The sequence below is a fragment of the Protobothrops mucrosquamatus genome, unplaced genomic scaffold (assembly GCF_001527695.2).
Source record: "Protobothrops mucrosquamatus isolate PMUCROS unplaced genomic scaffold, P.Mucros_1.0 scaffold8, whole genome shotgun sequence".
NCBI classification, from domain to species: Eukaryota; Metazoa; Chordata; class Lepidosauria; order Squamata; family Viperidae; genus Protobothrops; species Protobothrops mucrosquamatus.
In genome coordinates, this window is record NW_015386395.1 from 2277015 (window position 1) to 2298548 (window position 21534).

At 41.4% G+C, this 21534-nt stretch overlaps 1 protein-coding gene across 1 annotated transcript; it reads right to left on the reverse strand.

Annotated features, from left to right (window-relative positions):
- Positions 1–9631: 9631 nt before the first annotated feature.
- Positions 9632–16016, reverse strand: LOC107282546 (galanin peptides-like). The gene is made up of 5 exons (XM_029283022.1): positions 15936–16016; positions 13956–14010; positions 12921–13046; positions 12762–12836; positions 9632–9690 (listed from the first exon to the last, which is right to left on the reverse strand). Exons 1-5 carry the CDS (start codon positions 16014–16016, stop codon positions 9632–9634), a joined length of 396 nt encoding a protein of 131 aa, XP_029138855.1.
- Positions 16017–21534: the final 5518 nt, after the last annotated feature.

Here is a 21534-nt window from a genome sequence, read left to right on the forward strand (position 1 = left end):
TCCACTATTTATGTCTAATCTGATCTTCTTTAGCATACCGTTTCTCAACCTTGGCAACCTTTAAGATGCGTGGAGTTGAACTCCCAGAATTCCCCAGCCAGTCATGCTGGTGGGAGGATTCTGGGAGTCGAAGTCCACACATCTTAAAGGTTGCCAAGGTTGAGAAACACTGTCTTAGCACAATGATAACAGATATGCAAATTGTCCTAGATTCCGAACTACGTTTTCACTAGGTGGAGTCTATAACAACCCATTTTAGAATGATTTCTATGTTGATCTGCTTCAGCAAAATTATTTAATGGGTTTTTTGAAGTTAAAAACACTATTGGGGGATAAACATCTGTGGCCTAGCATTAATTTATGGCTATTTTTTTTCTTCTGTTCAATTGTGTCCAGTTCTCAAACAAGTCCCTGCAGGTTTTTGGCAAGGTTTTTCAAATGTGGTTTTCCATTGCCTCCTTCCTAGAGCTGAGAGAGAGTGACTGTCCAAGGTCACCCAGACGGCTTTGTGCCAAAGACAGGACTAGAACTCAGTATCTCCCATTGTAACCATTACACCAGACTGGCTGTGATACAAATTCCTTTGTGACTTTTTATATACAATACTGGTCTTATTTTGCTTCGAATTCTTTTTTTTAGAAAAAAAAATCACCTGAATGTATGAGGTGAAAAATAAAGTAATTTTTTAATTGTACAGAAATATCTCTTAGTTCCACTTGCTTTTATCTTTCATTCAATTTTATACATGTCTTAAATATATATAACTAACTGTCCAACCCTTCCCATCCCCCGCAACCCATTATTCTGTTTATTACCATTTCTCACTATTGTCTTACTCCTACTTAAGGAAACTTCCCCTAACAATCACCGTTACATCTTCCGCCACTTAAACAAGCTATGTCATGACTCCATGCTTATGCTACCTCATTATTTTCTTGATTGGAATGACACGGGGCAATCCATTCCAACTGGATCCGTTCCATCTTTTCCTCCTTCAAAAGGTTGACTTGGTTTTCTATTGATCTGGACCTTCATGCCTCTATCAGCCTCTTGCGTTGGCCTTGCCGAGCACGTCACAAGCAGAGCTGGATGGGTATAAATGCCCCTAAAAGAGGCTGCTGGTGTGTGGGAGGATAGAGAATTGGATTAGGAGAAGTCAGAAGAGTGCCACAGAACACATTTGGGTAAAGATCCGGTGGCCGTCTCAAAAGGAGAGGCTGTAGGTAATTACAACAATAGGGTGTGACATTGGTCCATGTTGGTGCTGATCTCTTCTCTATTTTTCTTTCTAGCGGCAAGCAATGGATCCTGTAACTGGTGCACAGAAAGGGATCTTGTCCATCATAGTCATTCTTAGCTCAAGTGGGCTACTTGCATCGGGAATCTTCTTGCCAAGATTGCATGCTCCAGTCAGGTAAGCTGTAACTTTTGATTTGTTGCCATTTTGTTTTTCACCAAGTTATTCGAGATCACAGGATCAGCTCTGTATGTAATGATTAGTAAGGAGAGAGCGAGAGCGAGAGCGAAATGTGCAAATTAAGGACCACAGACGGTCTCTTACACAGAAATAGGTGACAGAGAAGGACATCAAGCAAAGGTAGGAACGAAGCTCTTCTGCATATAAGCCTCTGAGATAACCAAGTTAACACAACTTTATATACAAATATATGTTCTCGACTGCCCGTATTCTTTAGACACTCTTCCATTTTCCCATCTTCTGGATGTTACTTATGTTTTCAAAAGAAGACCATAACTAGAACCTCACCCTTAGAACAGGGAGATTATTATTTCAGTAGTCCTAAAGTAAGTGATGGCGAACCTTTTAGAGACCGAGTGCCCAAAAACTGGCCCTGCCCCTGCTCCACCCCCTGCCCCGCCCCCGCCCCACTTGCCTGCAGGGCCACTCACCGCCTCCAGGGCCCGCCGCAGATCGCCCAGGCAGCCCAGCAGCACCATGGTGGCCTCGCCCTCTGCCTGCGCCCCACAGCATCAACTGTGTGCGATGGGGCCTGAGGCCAGATTCTTGACTACACTGCCTGGCTGCCATGTCCTTGGCCACGCTACTCTGCGTGGGCCACACTCGCGGACGACTCTCCTCCAGGGGGGCTGCTGGTGAGGAGGGGGCCATGGGGGGAGGCGAGGCTGGGGCAACAGCACGTGTGCCCACAGAGAGGGCTCCGAGTGCCGCCTCTGGCACGCGTGCCATAGGTTCGCCACCACTGATCTAGTCATTCAAAGGTTGAACCAGAGCGACAAAATTCCATTCGTATGGAACTGGCAGCCACAATATGTGGGGATAACCACTACTTTCATGTACAGAAAGATCTGATGGCCAAATATTGCTTCCAGAGACAGCAAGTCTTTAAAAAGAATGAATAATGTTATTATCCTCATGCCTGGCTAATAGACTTCTCAAAAGCTGCTCTCCAATTTTCTCTTTTATAGGAAGGTTGTTGAGAACTTGGTAGGGCTCCATTTGTGGAGATCTCTGGAGAAATGGATGATCTTCTAGATTCTTTCTCACTAGACTTGATTGCTCTTGTAGACAACTTGTAATAGGACCAGAATAAGGAACGTACCAACCTCCTTTTCTTCCTTGAATTCTCATCAGCTTTCATACCTTTGATCAATATCCTTCTGGACTATTGTACACACAAGTACTGTGAGTAGGCAACATTCTGTGCAGGAATACTTTTCAACAGTCAATGTGTGTGTGTTTGTGTGTGTGTGAGAGAGAGGGGGGAGGGAGGGAGGGAGATAGACAGACAATCAGATAGACAGACAGACAATCAGATAGACAGAAAGAGAAAGAGACAGATACAGATACCACAGGGTTGAAACTCTCAGCCCTCCTATATTACACCTACATGAAGCTACTGGAGATCATCTGCTGGCACATAATCAGCTATCAGCAGTATACCCAGATATATGTATCAGCACCAGGATAAATAGGAGATATGGTTGAAATTTTGTTTTGTCCCCTAATCTCAGGATCCTTCTGAATTCATAACACCTGGAAGAGCAGGTGGTAGTTCTGGCTCTATCAAGTGCAGTTCTAGCATTTCCATATTGGGAAGCATAATCATTCACACCTTGGTCATCTCCCATTTGGATTATTGCAATCGCTCACATGAAGCTACCCTCAAAGACCACTTGGAAGTTTTCCATAGTCTGAAATATGGCACCCAAATAGTTACGGACACTAGTTATCCACTGAGATCCATACAGGTTATTGAGTACAATGGCAGTTGTCCCACAGATACTTTTTCAGGAGGCAACTGGACTTTCTTGTTTTTTTCTTTGAAGACATTTTGCTTCTCATCCAAGAAGCTTCTTCAGCTCTGACCGGATGGTGAGAAATGGAAGGATTTATATTCCTTGCAGACAGCTGGTCATTTACATTCTTATAGAGCACGGGTGTCAAACTCGCAACGTTACATGATGTGTCACGACGTATTATGACTTTTTTTGCATTGCCGGAGCTGGGGTGGGCGTGTCCTCTATATGATGTAATCCGCCCACTGGTGCATAGTTTGACAACCCTGTTTTAGAGAGTCGTTGGGATCTTTTGGGGGGTTTCTGTATCAGGATCACCTGAGTAGTGCAAATGTGTGTGGAGCCTTCTGGCTGCAGGCTGTTTTCTGCCCTGTCCCTGTACTCTGCAATATTTTCTGGAAATCCATTCATACTCCTGTTCATCCCAATTTAGCTACGCACTTTGGGATAAACACCCTTCGAATAGTGTGGGAGTATGAACGGATTTCCAGAAAACATTGCAGACTACAGGGACAGGGCAGAAAACATCCTGCAGTAAGGAAGGCTCCACACACAGGGCAGAAAACACCCATTTACACTACTGGTACTCAGGTGACCCTGAGGACACAGAAAACCTCCACGTGGCCTCAATGAATGCAAATGACCAGCTGTCTGCAAGGAATATAAATCCTTCCATTCCCCACCATCCAGTCAGAGCTGAAGAAGCTTCTTGGATGAGAAGCAAAACGTCTTTTCTTTCCTGGAGGAGCATCACTCTCACAGATCAGACACTCTTGGCCTTCTGCGAAGCTGTTAACACTAGGCTTTTCCAGGGTGTTGTTGAGATCTTGTTCCCACCTAGTGGTGAATGTTCATATATGCAGTTTGTTTGCGTATATGAAACATCTATCATTGTATTATTAATTGATGGGATTCCATCAATTCCATTATTAGCTCACTAAGTTCCTTATCATCAGAGATGCTGAAGGTCATGTAGATATAACAAATTCTTGAGAGACAGGTCCATCGGTGGGTCAGTTGGAAGTCATGCCAGTTGGAAATGAAATTTTTACATGTGGATGGAAAGATGCTTATCTTCACTGGAATTAATGATAAGGAACAGCCTTGTTCTCTTGCTTATGATGGATACTGTACAAGCTGAGGCACAGCAAAATCTAAACTGGGTTTCCCATAAATGGTGGAAAAAGACTAGATCTGTGCAAATTAAATGTAGAGAGTAAAGAAGAGGACCTTGGTGGAGTCCCAGGGTGACAGATCTTTCATATCTCTGTCAATATCATCTTCCTTAGCCTCCCCAGTAAGGATGTCAATGGAGTGATTTGGATGTTGTCCAAGGTTTTCTCAAATATGAGCCTCGCTAATTAACCACATCAAGAAATCAAGTCCATAGGAAAGCTGAAACTAATTTTATTGAGATTGACTATAATAACAGAATCTTGCAAATCTGATGTGTGTACCTCCTCCCACTTCTTATATTCCAGTGAGTTAGGGAGGTGTCTGTCTGAGCTGCTTCCAAATGTTATCTGGATGTTGTGGACTTAGAAAATGTTTTATCCTTTGTCACTTCGTCACTTTGGCAGCACAGTTTGCATATCTCCATCATGATCAGGATTCATCCAGTAATCAGGATTCATCTGTCATATTTCCCTGACTCCTGTTTTTTTTTCATCTTAACTTTCACCAGACACATTTTCCAAAATATATTTTATTTCGGGGGTTTTTTAAAGTCAATGGAGAAACCAGACAAAAACTGGGATTTCAGTCAAAAGCTTGACATCTAAACAAATGTTTCAAAAGCCTTTCAGCTGTACTTCAAACTATCTCAGAAGAGTCAGAACTTAATGTTACATTCAAGACGCCTGAGATTAAAAAAAAAGAGGTGAAGGTGACTTCCAAAAGGGTTTTGATCAATTCTTTTCTTGGTGGTCAAATTACTTATCCACCTGTTATTTCTATCAGCTACCTTGTGATTTCACTCTCTAGTAAAAAGAAGCCATTTTGCTTTATTTGAAAGAGAAAGAGAAAAAGGCAAATCAATATTGACTGAATTCGCGCATTTATCAAATCATAGTTTGGTTATCTGCACAAAAAGTCACAATTGATTAGTTTTACAGCACTCATTAAGCCAGGGGTCTTCAAACTTGGCCCTTTATGACTCGTGGACTTCAGCTCCCAGAATTCCTCAGCCAGCATGCCTGGCTGAGGAATTCTGGGCGTTGAAGTCCACGAGTCATAAAAGGGCCAAGTTTGAAGACCCCTGCATTAAGCCATCAGCTAAAGCAGAGTTCCCCAACCTTTTGGGGTTGGCACCCCAGAATGGGGGGAGGGGTGAAAGAAGGGATGGTTTCATAGGAGGGGTAAACACATGCGTTTGCTCACATACATGGGGTCGTGAGCGCTCACGCGCAGGGGGCCACAAGCGCCTACAATGCTCATGTTGATGTAAGTGTTCAAGCGTGGGGCTGCAAGCGATACTGAGACACTTGCAGTGATGTGTGCACTCACACATGGGGTCGTGAGCACCAGCGATGCTCGCACAAATGAGGCCACAAACGCCCGTGATGCTCATGGCAACACTCACGCCAGTGGGACTGTCCACATGTGCATATGCACACCAGCCAGATACACGGCCTAGTGGCTAATAGGCCGCAGCCTGGTAGTAGGCCACAGCCCACAGATTGGGAACCCCTGAGCTAAAGAAAATACTGGTAGTCCTCCACTTACAACAGTTCACTTAGTGACTGTTCAAAGTTACAATGGCATTGAAAAAAGTGATTTATGACCATTTTTCACACTTATGACCGTTGCAGCATCCCTATAGTCACGTGATTGAAATTCAGACTGTTGGCAACTGATTCATATTTATGACGGCCACAGCATCCTGGGATCATGTGATCACCTTTTGTAACCTTCTGACAAGCAAATCAATGGGAAAGCCAGATTCATTTAACAACCGTGTTACTAACTTAACAACTGCAGTGATTCACCTAACTTTGGCAAGAAAGGTCATAGATTGGGGCAAAACTCACTTAACAAATGTCTCACCAACAGAAATTTTGGGCTCAATTGGGGTCATAAGTCAAGGACTACCTGTACATTGTAGTATGCAAACTAGGTTGCTGTGTAATTCTGTTCTACAATGTGCAGTTTTTAGAAACAGATATTTAAACAAAGTCTGGAAAAAACACGAGCTACATTTTTCTCACAAAAGAATTTTAGCAATCTTTAATCTTTTTCCCTTAAAAAAAAACAAAAACACCTCAAATGTCTTTTGTCTCCCAGAAAGTTTGGGAAGGATGAAGTCTCCCAGTATCCTGGCTTAGAGAGCAACGTTGACCTGAAGCCTGACCTTATTCCGTGGGGCATCCATACACCATCCATCACTCTGCAGGACTGGAGTCTCGAATGGATGTCTTCAGATGCCACAGCCTCACAAGATGATGACAATCGTGATGAAAAACAGAACAAAAAACCGTACCCCTGGGGTTTAGCGAGAAAAGAAGCTGTACCTGCTTGGAGCCCAAAGGGGGCAGTAGATGCAACTGGCTGGCTACCAGGGTGGCACGGGAAGCGGAGTATTGTGGTAGCAGATGACGCAGCTTTCCGAGAGAAAAGTAAGATGTTAACCGCGATGGAGAGGCAGAAGTGGCTCAACTCTTACATGCAAAAGTTTTTGATGGTAAACTCGGATTAAAAATGAAGTAGCAGCACATAGGGGAAGGGGAATAACATTACGCATAATTAAAGTCAAGCTATGCATTGCCACACTCACGGACCCCCATCAGGGACCAATTCTAGCATGACAGAATGGAAAGACCTATAGAGGCTTAGAAGCTGAATTTGCTCCTGTTCTAAAGGCTTTCCGTGGGATCTGAAAGGCAAATCCTGGTCCCTGGGGATCTTAGTACTTCAAAGCATGCTCTCTTCACTGCTTTCTCCCAAAATCAGAGCCACATAAGGTGTCCTACTCTATACAGCAGATGTTTTTGCACATTACGCTAAACTATAATATGGGTTACTTTGTTTTGGTTTAAACCTGGTTTGTAAATCCAGCCACTGAGATTTAACAACTGCTACTTACGCATTAGCACAATGTATGAATTTAGCCAATAGTGGTTCATTCAGTAAAACATGGTTAGATGAACCAGGACTTGGTCTAGGAAGCTAGTCTGCAAATAGTAAGAGGCTTACTTTGGCAGAGGCTTAATTCAAATTATACCCTTCACGAATTGCAGAGCATGTCATATGTGTGAATGGTGGGCCTGTAAATTGCTTTATTGGCTTGAGACTTTCAATACCTGTCCTAATAAAATATGAGATTTGTTTGCTTTATATTTTTTCTGGTGGGGACATTTGTGAAAAATATGAACAGAACAGCAATGCTTTACAGAGAAAGTCTGAAGACGACTGTGGTTATCACCACATTGTCAATATTTAAATATAGGTAGTCCTTGACTTTCAACGCTTTGTTTAGTGACCATTGGAAGTTACAACGGCACTTGAAAAAGTGACTTGTGACTGTTTTTCATGTCATGTGATCAAAATTCAGACGCTTGGCAACTGGTTCATATTTATGACAGTTGCAGTCATAAATCATGTGATCCCTTTTTGCGACCTTCTGGCAAGGAAAATCAATGGGGAAGCCAGATTCACCTAACAACCTTGTGACTAACTTCACAACCGCAGTGATTCACTTTAATAACTGTGGCAAGAAAGAACGTAAAAAGTGGCAAAATTCACATAACAGCTATCTCGCTTAAAAACAGGAATTTTGGGCCCAATTGTGGTCATAAATCAAGGACTACCTGTAGTAATTTCCTTCTTCTTACAAACACGCCATTTTTAATTTTAGGTGCAGTAAAAGAGCTCAGATGAACTACTTCATTGCTCCTGTCTGGCTTCTCCTGACAGCAAAAACTCTGAAACCAACCTGAACGTGCTCAGCATTCAGTTCGTTTGGCATTATATGCAAACAGGAATCCTGGAGTCTAGGTTTTTCCCAAGGTTTGCTTGTGGCTTATGACACTGGTTTATTAGAAACAAGCCAAATTTCCAATAGACCCCCTAATACTGAATAAGCTGTAGGCTGAGCTATCTGGTTTCATTAGCTTATTCTATTCACCCAAATACTGTCTATTCACAATTAGTATCATAATGTAATATCTGAACACTGCCCTGCTATCTTTCAAATACTATTTACTGTTAATTCCTTGTATTTTTACCATTTTTATTAGTTTTATAATCACCCTACCACGCACATAATTTCTGAACTATAACTTATATGAATGACAAGAGGGATTTTTATCAAAACACTTACAGTATAGACCAGGGGTGTCAAACTCACCATGTCATGTGACGTGTCACGATGTATCGTGACTTTTTTCCCCTTGCCACAGCTGGGGTGGGTACGGCTTCCGCGTGACACATCCGGCCTACAGACCTGCAGTTTGACTCCCCTGGTGTAGACTGTCTTTTCAGAGTCAATCAGTTATCTCTTTCCTTGACAATCTATAGTTTACAGTAGTGGTTCTCAATCTCAGAAATTCTGGCTGGGGGATTCTGGGAATTGAAGTCCACATATCTTAAAGTTCCCAAGGTTGAGAAACACTGGTCTACAGCATTAATGCAATGCACTTGCCAATTTTCTCATGGAGGGGACAAAGAGCACCTGCAAATTATTTCTGCTAGTGTTACCACTGAACCAAACTCAGATTTAATCTGAGTCCACTCACACTGCAACAGCACTGGCCAAACAGACACATACTGGAAGCAAGTTAAGTTAGAAGAGAGACTTTATTCAGTAGACAGTTTACACAGCCTTTTCCTTATGTGAATCGTGATACACAAATGTTGCCCATGCTGGCTGGGGAATTCTGGGAGTTGAAGTCCACACATCTTAAAGTTGCTAAGGTTGGGAAACATTCTTCTACAGGCACCTTCAGCATGCTCTAGACCCCAATTTGTGACCTTCTCATAAAGGTACAAAAACACAGATCTCAAAGAAGTGTGCCAATGTCTGTTAAAAACATGAAGCTATAAGGATAAGAGGAGATGAAAGTACAGTATTGTTGTGTATCCTATAAGTATTTGCATTGGGGAAAAGAATAAGAATGTCCCCCAAGAAGGAGGATTATGGGGGCCGTGCAAGAGAATGAACTACAGAGTAAATGGTAGCTTTAGCTAAAGGGTGACCAGGAGGATTAGCTAGATTAGAAGTGGATTCTTTTGAGCAAATTGCTGAATAGATGAGCAGCGGGCAAAACACAACAAAGGATCTGACCCACACTTGCATGTGTGAAATAAGGAAGGAACTGCAATGCTACAAGCAGCTCTAGAAGGAGCTGGCTGAAGAACACTACTGTTGCATCGATTCTTCTGACATCTGGAGGGGCAGGCGTCCAATCACTCTTTGATCTAAAAAAGAAAAAGCACATTTTGAGGTTTTATCTCAGCCCTGCCCATGTAACGCCCAACTGACTTTGATTCTTAATATCCCATGCTATAACAAATCTAACATAGATTCCCTCTGTTTGGAATCAATGTCTATAGATAAAATAATCAAAACGTATTGTGAACGTATTATTAAGCTCTATTATATATACATACAATGATACAGTATATATCAATACAGTCCATTCTGGGCCTGGGCAACAAAAAAATAGCTACTGGTTCTGCCGAAGTGGTGTGAACTGGCTGAATCCCACCACTGGTTGGGCTGAGAGAGAGTGACTGGAGCAGTGTTTCTCAACCTTGACAATTTTAAGGCATGTGGACTTCAACTCCCAGAATTCCACAGCCAGCAATGCTGGCTGTGGAATTCTGGGAGTTGAAGTCCACATGCCTTAAAATTGTCAAGGTTGAGAAACACTGGCACTGGACCAAAGTCACCCAGCTGGCTTTTAGGCCTAAAATGAGACTAAAACTCACCATCTTCTGGTTTCTAACCTGGTGCCTTCACCTCCAGATCAAACTGGCACTCCTTTCTCTGTGTTATTATGTAATCTTATTATAATCCTTTTATTTTATTTAAAACAAAGATATATCTAGAAAAACGTATTATCTATAAATAAACAGATAATTACTGAGGTTGAACAACTATTACCCAATATGACTTTAGTAAAGGTTCCAAGCAGAATATGTTCTTTTTATGATATCAAAAAGAAATATACCTTTTTGAGTTTAATTCCAAAATATCTATATTATTGTTTATATGGGCTTAAAAAGAAAAGAAAAGAAAATCTCCTAGAAATAATATAGTTAAATGTTTCATTTTTCTGATTGCTCTTCAAATCATATACTATAAATCTTTTGCCTTTTTTATTTTCAAATTTCCTGACTTTTTTACTCCAACTGACAGCAGTGCCCATTGATGCAAGTTTTAAAAACCATACTCTAAATACTTCATAGTTCTGTAATATATATGTGAAGCCAATCTTGCTTAAATTTAGTTAAACATCTGATATATAGATATGATATGAGGCTCTAACACTGGATATTTTAAAGAAGAGATTGGACAACTATTTGCCTGAAATGGTATAGGGTTTCCTGCCTGAGCAGGGGGTTGGACTAGAAGACCTCCAAGGTCCCTTCCAACTCTGTTATTGTTATTCTGTTATTTGTATTCAGAGCTTTGAATATGTATCTTAATAAATTGCAGTATTTTATATGCTCTGGAATTATATCTAATGAAGTAAACTTTGGTTTCATTTCAAATTTGATCCCAAAAATCATCTGGATAATGCCATATACACATTATGAGGTCTCTTACCTAGAACACAATATTTTACTAAAGATTTATCTCAGAGGCCAATGCTTATGAGAGTTCCTGAGCATTGTAAAGATATTAATTCATCCCCACTGCAGTTTTCTTCTTCTCTATTTGTTATTCTTCATGGACTAGATAGAAAGTGGAAAGCAGCCTAATACTGAAATAAAACAGGATTGTTCTTGACTTTTATTCTTCAGAGTTTTAGAGCACTTTAGCCTGCTCTGTCCGTGTCACTTGTCTGCAAAATAGCTGATAAATAGTGTTATATCAGCTGTACTATTTTGGGGACACGAGTTTATAGGCATGGGTTTAATGCTCTTTTGAAAGAGAACTAAATTTGTCTTCAGGTCCGCTAGAAGAGAACATTCGAACTGCGGGGTGCTTGGTGCTCTCTGAGCTTGGTAGTTTTCTTGAAGACATTTCATTACCTCACTAAGTAACATCATCAATGCTAGAAGGGAGTGGGGTTTGCTGATATTCGTCCCTTGCCCTGTGGGTGTTGGTGGGAGTGTTCTTGGTAATTCCCTGCTTAGGCTGTTCTTTACTACCGGTATTAATTTGTTTGTCTGCATTGGTGGTTCCTTGACTGGGGGATTGTTCACTTGATTGCTGGTCTAGTCAGATCGGACGTGTGGAAGATACACATTATAAAAGCAACCAGCATGTTCCTTCCTGCTCACCCCATATTCTTCCTCCATGGTTGTGTCCTCTCAGTCAGGCTAACAGAGGGAGCAGAAATCAACAAGCCAGAAATCAACAATAAGAAAGCTTTGCTTTCAGCTAGTCCTGCAAGGAAATGTCAGGGCTAGCCCTGAGAGACTCTGATCAGTAGCATCCAATCCTCGACTACCATTTAGCCCAAAATACCTGTTGTTAAGCGAGACAATTGTTCATTTTACGACCTTTCTTGCCACAGTTGTTAAGTGAATCACAGCAGTTGTTAAATTAGTTAACATGGTTATTCAGTGAATCTGGCTTCCCCATTAACTTGGCTTGTCAGAAGGTCACAAAAGCTGATCACATGACCCCGGGACACTGCAACTGTCATAAGTATGAGTCAGTTGCCAAGCCTCTGGATTTTGATCACATGACCATGGGGAGGCTGCAATGGTTGTGAAGTGTGAAAAATGGTCATAAGTCCCTTTTTTTCAGTGTTGTTGGAACTTCGAATGGTGACTAAATGAACTGTTGTAAGCTGAAGACTACCTGTACACAAAATATCATCAACACCTCCAAGTAATAAAAACAGTAAAGAATGGGCCCATATAAAATCCCTTATCTATAAAAAAAACAGATGTAGCACTTTTTCATAAGAGTATTGTATAAATCAGAGGTCTTCAAACTTGGCCCTCTTATGACTTGTGGACTTCAACTCCCAGAATTCCTCAGCCAGCCACGCTGGCTGAGGAATTCTGGGAGTTGAAGTCCACAAGTCATAAAAGGGCCAAGTTTGAAGACCCCTGGTGTATATATATATATATAGGAAGTCTTTTAGAAAACACCAGTCAAATGTTATACGTCCAGATGCTCTGTGGAAGCAACATTTCCACTCTCTTCTGCAAGTCAAAACAGCCACAGAGAGGAGGAGGCAAAGACCAACTGGGGGTTCTGGACTTACAACCACAACTGAGACCAAAATGCCCACTGCTAGGCAAGGCCCTCGTTAGATGAGTCGCACCCCCTCCTTCCTTCTGAAGACCCCGTGATGTACTCTCACCTCGGAGATTCAGGTAGGAGAGAAAATCCATCAGCGTCTGGAGGATGCTGTAGTCAGAAGGTTGCAGAACAGGTGCTGAAAGAGGGAGGAGACGGCATGAAGGGCTAAATCGTGGAAAATACAGGGAGAGCTCAGAGAAGCCAGCTAAAGGGCGCTCACCCACAGACTCCTGCCCCACAGAGTACAAGTCCTCAGCTGCATCTCGCTTCCCAGCCAAGGCTCCTTTATCAGGCAATGTCTGGTGGGCATCTGCTTTGGGGAGAGGAGAGTGGGAGGGAAGAAGTGCTGCAGGTTACATGGAAAAAAAGAGAGATGGTTTACACCGGGCTTATAAACCAGAAGTCCCTTATCAACCAAACGGCCTGGTGTTGTTTTATAATCACCCCACTGCCAGGCAGCCACCAAGGAACTATCAGCAAACTAATGTGATAAAGAAGAAGAAGCATATAGAGACCTTACTTCCCCCTTTGTCACAAGTATAAAGTTTTAGCAACTTATTCACCTTCTTTTAAAGCAGGGGTCTTCAAACTTGGCCCTTTTATGACTTGTGGATTTCAACTCCCAGAATTCCTCAGCCAGCGTGCCTGGCTGAGGAATTCTGGAAGTGGAAGTCCACAAGTCATAAAAGGGCCAGGTTTGAAGACCCCTGTCTTAAAGTATAACAAACAATCTTTCTTTCCTGTATTTCCTTCTTATCTACAAACAGATCCTTAAAACTTCATCATTCAGTCCTGGTAAGCAAAAGTCCATTAAAGGTTACCAGAAATAATAATACTGATGCTGCTCTTTAGGGGGTTATCAGGAGCCCCATCCCTGGATGCTGATAGTACAATGCTACACATATTTCCGTAGAACAGTGTTTCTCATCCATAACACCTTTAGTGAGAGTTATTAAGCAATGGGACAGCTTGCCTCCTGGAGTTGTGGGTGCTCCATCACTGGAGGTTTTCAACAAAAGAGTGGTAAACCATTAGATAAGAAATCCTCCCTTCCAGCCTTATGATTCTATGATTCTGATTTTGTGCTGGCTGGGGTAATTCTGGGAGTTGAAGGCCATACATCGTAAAGGTATTGAGGTTGAGGATCACTGCCTTAGAAAGAAATGTCATTAGGTTCAGTAGAATTTCTTCCCCTTAAAGCAGCTTTCACTTTAACCCTGTTTTCTCCTGTCTGTGAAAGTCTGAATCAACTTACGGGGTCCCAGCAGGTATCCAGCACTGTTCAGGGTCCAACCACGTTTGTCTTTGGGCTACAGAAGGAACAGTAAGAAAGGTGATGTTAATGTAAACTTATATTTGCCTCATCTGGATTATAATTCTGTCCCTCCTCCACAAAAGTCAAATTAAAATTTTACAAAATGTAAGACAGTCCCTAGTCCAGTGTTTCTCAACCTTGGCAAGTTTAAGCTCTGTGGTCTTCAATTCCCAGAATTCCCCAACCAGCAAAACTTGCCAAGGTTGAGAAACACTGTCCTAGCCTAATACAGGAATTTAAATTATCATGAATAATAGAGTTTAATTGATGAGAATTTTTTTAAAAAATAATGTTCTTAATGACTAGCTGGAAGCAAGTCCAAATGAAATATTAAGTAGCATGAGAAACCAATAGGCTGGATATTAAAATCAAAATCCTCTCAACGATTACATCCTGCATCAATTTTTAGACTAGGAGAAAGGAGTAGAAATTTAAGAGGACAAAATCCATGATTCGGAGAACCACATTTCCCATTCAAAACAATAATTAAAAAAAGGATCTGCAAAATTTTACTTCAAAGGAATGAAAAAGAGAAACTCATCCTTAGAAGGGAGAAAAATTGCACTGTTCTGTTTCTTTTTGTTCAATACCTTCCAGGTCTGAGAGGAAAATGGAAGATACAAAAAAAAATGTTGCTTTATAAGAACCTTAGTAAGACCACATCTGGAATACTGCATCCAGTTTTGGTCACCTCATTATAAAAAAAGATGCTAAGACAGGGGTCTTCAAACTTGGCCCGTTTATGACTTGTGGACTTCAACTCCCAGAATTCCTCAGCCAGTCTGGGAGTTGAAGTCTACAAGTCATAAAAGGGCCAAGTTTGAAGACCCCTCTGCTAAGACTTTGGAAAGAGTGCAGAGAGGAGCAACAAAAATGATTAGAGGGCTGGAGGTTAAAACATATAAAGAACAGTTGCAGGAACTAGGTATGTCCAATCCATTAAAAAAAAAGAACTAGGAGTGACATGATAGCAGTGTTCCAATATCTGAGTGGCTGTCACAAAAAAGAGAGGGTTAACCAGTTCTCCAAAACAACTCAAGGCAAGACAAGAAGCAAAAGATTGAAATGAATGAAGGAGAGAAGCAACCTAGAACTAAGGAGAAATGTCCCAACAGTGAGAACAATTAACCAGTGGAATGGCTTGCCTCCAGAAGTTGTGGGTGCTCCATCACTGTAGGCTTTTATTAAGAAGAGAGTGGACAGCCACTGAAATGGTATAGGGTCTCCTGCTTGAGCAGGGGGTTGGTCTGGAAGACCTCCAAGGTCCCTTCCAATTCTATTATTCTATATCTTATATTCTCTCCTTTCTGAAATTTTCTTTTAATGGCAAAAAGGAGTTCACATGCTCTGAATGGTATTTTCTCAGAGTGATATACTGTATTGTAGGCTAGATAGCCATGAAAACATATCTATGATTTGCTCTGAGGAAGAACCTCTCAAAAAGGCCATGAAATTAGAGATGTATGAAAATCTTCCCGCATCCAAGCAGCTAGTAAAGAACTGAGACAGAATATTCCTTGTGGGCTGCTACCACCAAGTTTTTCTGGTTGGCTAACTCTTGTGTGAATCACAATAAATCAGACCCCATTTTCCCCTTCACCAATTGGATGGAAATGCCACCGTAGTACAGATATTCTTGGTGCAGATGTTCCTCCATAATTAATCATACATATGCTTTTTAAAAAAACCATACATTTAATACATATGCTTTTTTAAAAAAAACAAAAAACACCCACCACCATGGAGTACTCACACCTGAAATCCACAATCTGAAATCTGGCCGTCCACGGTGCAACCACCGCCTTTACCATCTTCTTCCTTCCGGATGTGAAAGCCAGACCCGGGTACTGTAATTCTCTCCCCCCCCCCCCCGCCCCAGTAAATTGACAAAATAGATTTGGAAGATCTGATACAACTCACCACAAACGCAACTCCAAAACAGTCCCCAAGCAGCGCGCAGAAGAGCAAAGAAAAGCAAAAGACATACCAAGAAATCCTCATCTAGAGAGAGGAAAGAAGAGGAGCAAAGAAAGGATGCTGCTTTCCAATCACATGACATGTCTTCGCTAATAAATTTTTCCTTTGTAGGAAAATAGGATTACAATTATCTTCTTTGGTTTTGCTATCATCTCTGATATTTAAAAGTTAGCAGGGTTTTTTTAATTTTGATAAATAAGCACGCAACAAATTATCTGAAATTATATTGCCACTATGGTTGATAATATACACGTAGAACAGGGGTCCCCAACCCCTGGTCCATGGACCGGTACCGATCCGTAGCATGCCAGCAACCGGTCCACACAAACAAGCAAAGCCCCATCCGTGGAATGCAGGCAGCACACAAAACCACACACTCTCTGGTCCATGGAAAAACCTTTGTCCACGGAACCGGTCCCTGGTGCCCAAAAGGTTGGGGACTCTGGCATACACTATGTTTTATTTAGTAAACTATGATTAAGCAAACTTTGGCTTAGTGTGCTGTGTGAACTCTATAACAGAATAATATCTTTTTTTCTGTGCCTCTCCAGTCATTTACCATAGCTCTACAAGCATTCTGAAGTATAGTTCTTATAACCTACAACCACATCAGATGCTAGAAGACATGGAAATTGCAGTTCCATTAAGGCCACTTTATCAAGTTGCCAAAACCCCAGATGATCACTAGATGGCAGCAGAGGAGGTTTTCTGTGCCTATGCTGCTATTTAGTGATTGTCCAGATTTTTGCATTTCAGAATGGGTTGTTTTTAGTTCCACACATATGGTGAATACTTCCTCAAGAAAATTGCTATTTTTATACTGATCTTATACTGTGTGAATAAGCAGTCCAAACCTGGGTAAAACAATTTGGAAAACTGTTCTGCATAAAAAAAGCAAGCGCTCTCTCGTCGTTTCGATGCTTGCATGATAATTAACTGAGGTTCAGATTTGTCTTCACTCCACGACCCAAGGTCCTATGAGTTTTGACCTCCAGTTCTTGAACATGCTCTGCACTTTTAGAATATTTCATCAAAGTGTTTTGAGACTGTTTACATACCTGAAGGTACATGTTATGTATGCTTGGTAGATACAAGCATATGGACATTTAGCTAATAGGACTCTTGAGTCACTGAACAGCAGCACAACAGGTAAAAACTCTATAGATAAAAGACTTTTTTCAGTGCTCTTTTCTATCACATGCCCACCTTAAAAAACAGTTAGCAACCCATCCATCTCCCACATAAGTGCTTCTGCCAGGATTACCTTCACCCACCACCCACCAAGACCCCCCTGACTCCTGAACCTCACAGATCAGAGGAATCATACCTTCATGTCTTTATGGAATTGCTTGAGCTCCGATTCTCCAGGCAAGAAGAAACCCAAGTTTTATAGAGGGAAGAAACGTGGATTTGGGTGCGTCATTAATCCGCAGACAAAGCATATAAGGATGTCAGTATAATTGACAATAATGGCCCCACAAGGGGGGTATGTTGACTTCTTTTAGTGTTTATTCACATCCTGTGTCAGAAAATGGACAGAAAATTGGGGTAATTAGCCCTACTTGACTACTCAATTAATTGGAGGAGAGCCACTACAAGTAGAAGAAACATTCCATATTGTTGGTAAAGCAGGAGGAAAACAGAGTGCTCGTTGGTTAATTCTCCTTTTGCTAACTTTTATCTGGGAAAGCATCAGTCTTGAACTGTTTCATATATTACCCATCCTCAGCGCCATAATTTCTCTGGTCAGTTTTTTGACATTTACATTTTTAATGGCTCATTGGAGGCCTAATGCATCTTTTTTGTACTATTTATTTATTGTTCATTTATATGCCGCCCATCTTACTTTGAAAATAACTTTTCTCTGCTAATAACAATTAGGAAAACACTAATACTAATTCTCCTAAATAATCAACAGGCCAAAACTTTCAGTCACTTCCATTCCCTTGATATTGTCATCAGGTCCACGAGGCCTTTGGAAGGAGCTGAAAATACAGGTAGTCCTCCACTTACAACAGTTTGTTTAGTGACCATTCAAAGCTACAATGAGACCGAAAAAAGTTTTTCGCACTTGCCACCATTGCAGCGTTCCAATGGTCACATGATCAAAATTCAGATGCAGGGCAACTGACTCATGTTTATGACGGCTGCAATGTGTCCTGGGGTCATCTGACCACCATTTTGTGACCTTCTGACAAGCAAAGTCAGTGGAGAAACCAGATTAATTTAACAACCATGTTACTAACTTAACAATGTGCAGGGATTCGCTTAACAAATGTGGCAAGCGAGGTCGTAAAATGGGGCAAAATTCACTTCACACATCTCTCGTTTAGCAACAGAAATTTTGGGCTCAATAAGCCCTTGATTTCGCAGGTCAGGGAGGAGGATTGTGTATTAAAGCAGAGCTCTCCAACCTTTCCGGAGCTCAAGGACCAGAGGGAAGGAGAGCAGCTTTAAAATTGACGTATGTGCATGTGTGCACATGCACGGGGTCACACACACTGGCGTGGCACTAGCAGCCCCTTTTGCTCCTGTTGCATGCGCTGGCGTCATGCGCATGTGCAAACGGCCACGCACCCCCCACAGTGGCTAGAGGCCCATTCGTGCATGTGCAAATGGGCCATGCAAGACGCCTGGGCTAGCAACATATGTGCAAACCAGCTGTGGACACCTGCCCCACACTAGCATTCCCATTCGTACCCACGCACATGTGCAAACAGGGCCGCAGGCGCTAGCATGAGTGGGGAGGGAAATGCATGTCCACATGTGTGCACACTGGCCATCAGTTTCCACGGCCCGCTGGCCAAGAGCCCAGGGCCCAGTCCTGAGCTGTGGACCATAGGTTGGGGACCCCTGTATTAAAGCATAACATTCCTGAAATCCAAATGGGATTTTACTCATTTATATTTTACTTACTTTGTACCTTGTTTGTTATTCAGTTACTAAGTTGTGTCCAACTCTTCGGGACCCCATGGACCATAGCAAGCCAAACCCTCCTGTCCTCCACTGTCTCCCAGAGTCTGCCCAACTTCAGACCTACTGCATCAATGACCCTCTCTAACCACTATCATACTCTGCCGCCTCTTCTCCTTTTGGCTTCCATCTTTCCCAGCATCAGGTTCTTCTCCAATGAATCCTCTCTTCTCATCCGGTGGCCAAAGTATTTGAGTATTTTACAAATGTATCTTTTGCATATTTTGCTCGTTTTGTAAAATGGGGATGTGATTTTTACAAATGCATTAAAATAAGGGAGGAGATTTTATGAAACATGTAGTACAGTCAATCCTCGAGTTACGACCACAATTGAGCTCCAAATTTCTGTTGTTAAGCAAGAAAGCTGCTCAGTGAATTTTGTCCCATTTTACGATCTTTCTTGTCACCGTTGTAACGGAATCACTGTAGTTGTTAAGTTAGTAACATGGTTGCTAAGTGAAACTGGCTTCCCCATTGATTTTGCTTGTGAGAAGGTTGCAAAGGGTGATCACATGACTCCAGGACGCTGCAGCCATCATAAGTACATGCCAGTTGCCAAGTGTCCAAATTTTGATCACATGGCCACAGGGATGCTGCAATAGTCATAAGTGTGAAAAGGGTCATAAGTCACTTTTTTCAGTGTCATTGTAACTACAAATGGTCACTAAATGAACTGTTGTAAATCGAGGCCCAAAATCACCTGAGAGCTTCTATGAATGAAAGTGGACTTGAACCCGGATCTCCTCATTCCTAATCCAACACTGCTAGGACCCATTTTGGAAATAAAGAGCAATTGGCTCTTTTATATGACAGCTTTCCATTGAATTTGCTTATACTGTAATCTAAAGAAGCTAGGGGGCAATCATCAGAACTTTCTGGGTTGTAAGTGCCTTTGGGGGGGGCGTCATAACTTTGAACAGTTGAATAGAATAGAATAACAGAGTTGGAAGGGACCTTGCAGATCTTCTAGTCCAACCCCCTGCTCAGGCAGGAAACCCTATACCATTTCGGACAAATGGCTGCCCAGTCTCTTCTTAAAAACTTCCAGTGTTGGAGCATTCACCGCTTCTGGAGGCAGGTTGTTCCACTGATTAATTGTTCTAACTGTCAGGAAGTTTCTCCTTAGTTCTAGATTGCTTCTCTCCTTGATTAGTTTCCATCCATTGCTTCTTGTCCTGCCTTCAGGCGCCTTGGAGAATAGCTTGACTCCCTCTTCTTTGTGATAGCCCTTGAGATATTGGAACACAGCTATCATGTCACCCCTTTTCATTAAACTAGACATACCCAATTCCAGCAACCATTCTTTATATGTTTTAGTCTCCAGTCCCTTGATCATCTTTGTTGCTCTTCTCTGCACTCTTTCTAGAAACTCAACATCTTTTTTACATATCTGTCTTTGTCTACCAAAAAGACAAATAAAAAATAATTTGAGGCTTATTTTAGATACACTGGAATACTATGAAATGCATTCAGAAAAACAAATGGCTTTAATTTTCCTAGAGTCTACACGCTCATTTGATAATGTAAGTTGGCAATTTATGATACAACAATTAAACTGTATGGATTTTGGAGAAAAGTTTATAAAAACTATTAAGACAATTTATGATAAACAAACAACAAAAATAATTGTCAATGGAGATTATATGTAGAACTTTAATATAAAAAAAGGTACAAGACAAGGATGTCCACTATCCCCACTGTTATTCATACTAACGTTGGAAGTTCTCAATAGGAACATCAGACAAGATTCAGAAATTAAAGGAATGGAAATAAAAGAAGAAAGTTATAAACTACAAGCATTTGCAGACAACTTAGCATTTATTCTAGAAGAACCTTTGGCTGCAACGTCCAAATTATTAAAGATAGAAGAATTTGGAGAAATAGCAGGATTGAAAATAAATAGAGAAAAAAACCAAAGTTATAGTTAAAAACCTTATAGACAAGCAAAAAACACAATTGTCAGAAAAAATAGACTTACAAATAGTTAAGAAAGTGAAATATTTGGGAATATATTTAACAGCAAGATGTGCAACAATAAAAGAAGATAACTACATAAAATTACTAAGTCAAATAAAAAATAGACTTGGAAAAATGGAAAAACCTACAATTATCATTACTAGGAAGAATAGCTATTGTGAAAATGAATATTTTACCAAAACTTCTTTTTTTATTTCAAACAATACCTGTAAAAATAGAAAAAAAGTTTTTGGATGATTTGAATAGATTGATCTTGAAATTTATTTGGCAAGGATGGAAAGCCAGAATTAAACTGAAAATGTTACAAGAAACCAAAGAAAATGGAAGATTTGGTTTACCAGACTGGGTCCTATTCTATCAAGCATGTGCTCTAACATGGCTAAAAGAATGGATAACGATGCCCTTGACGTGATGGCCCGTTGCCTGGAGGCCGTAAGGGTCTGGATGGGGAGGAACAGACTCAGACTCAACCCTTCCAAGACCGAGTGGCTGTGGATGCCAGCGCCTCGGCATAGTCAGCTGATCCCATCGCTGACTATAGGGGGCGAAACCCTGGCCCCCTCAGAGAGGGCACGCAACTTGGGAGTCCTCC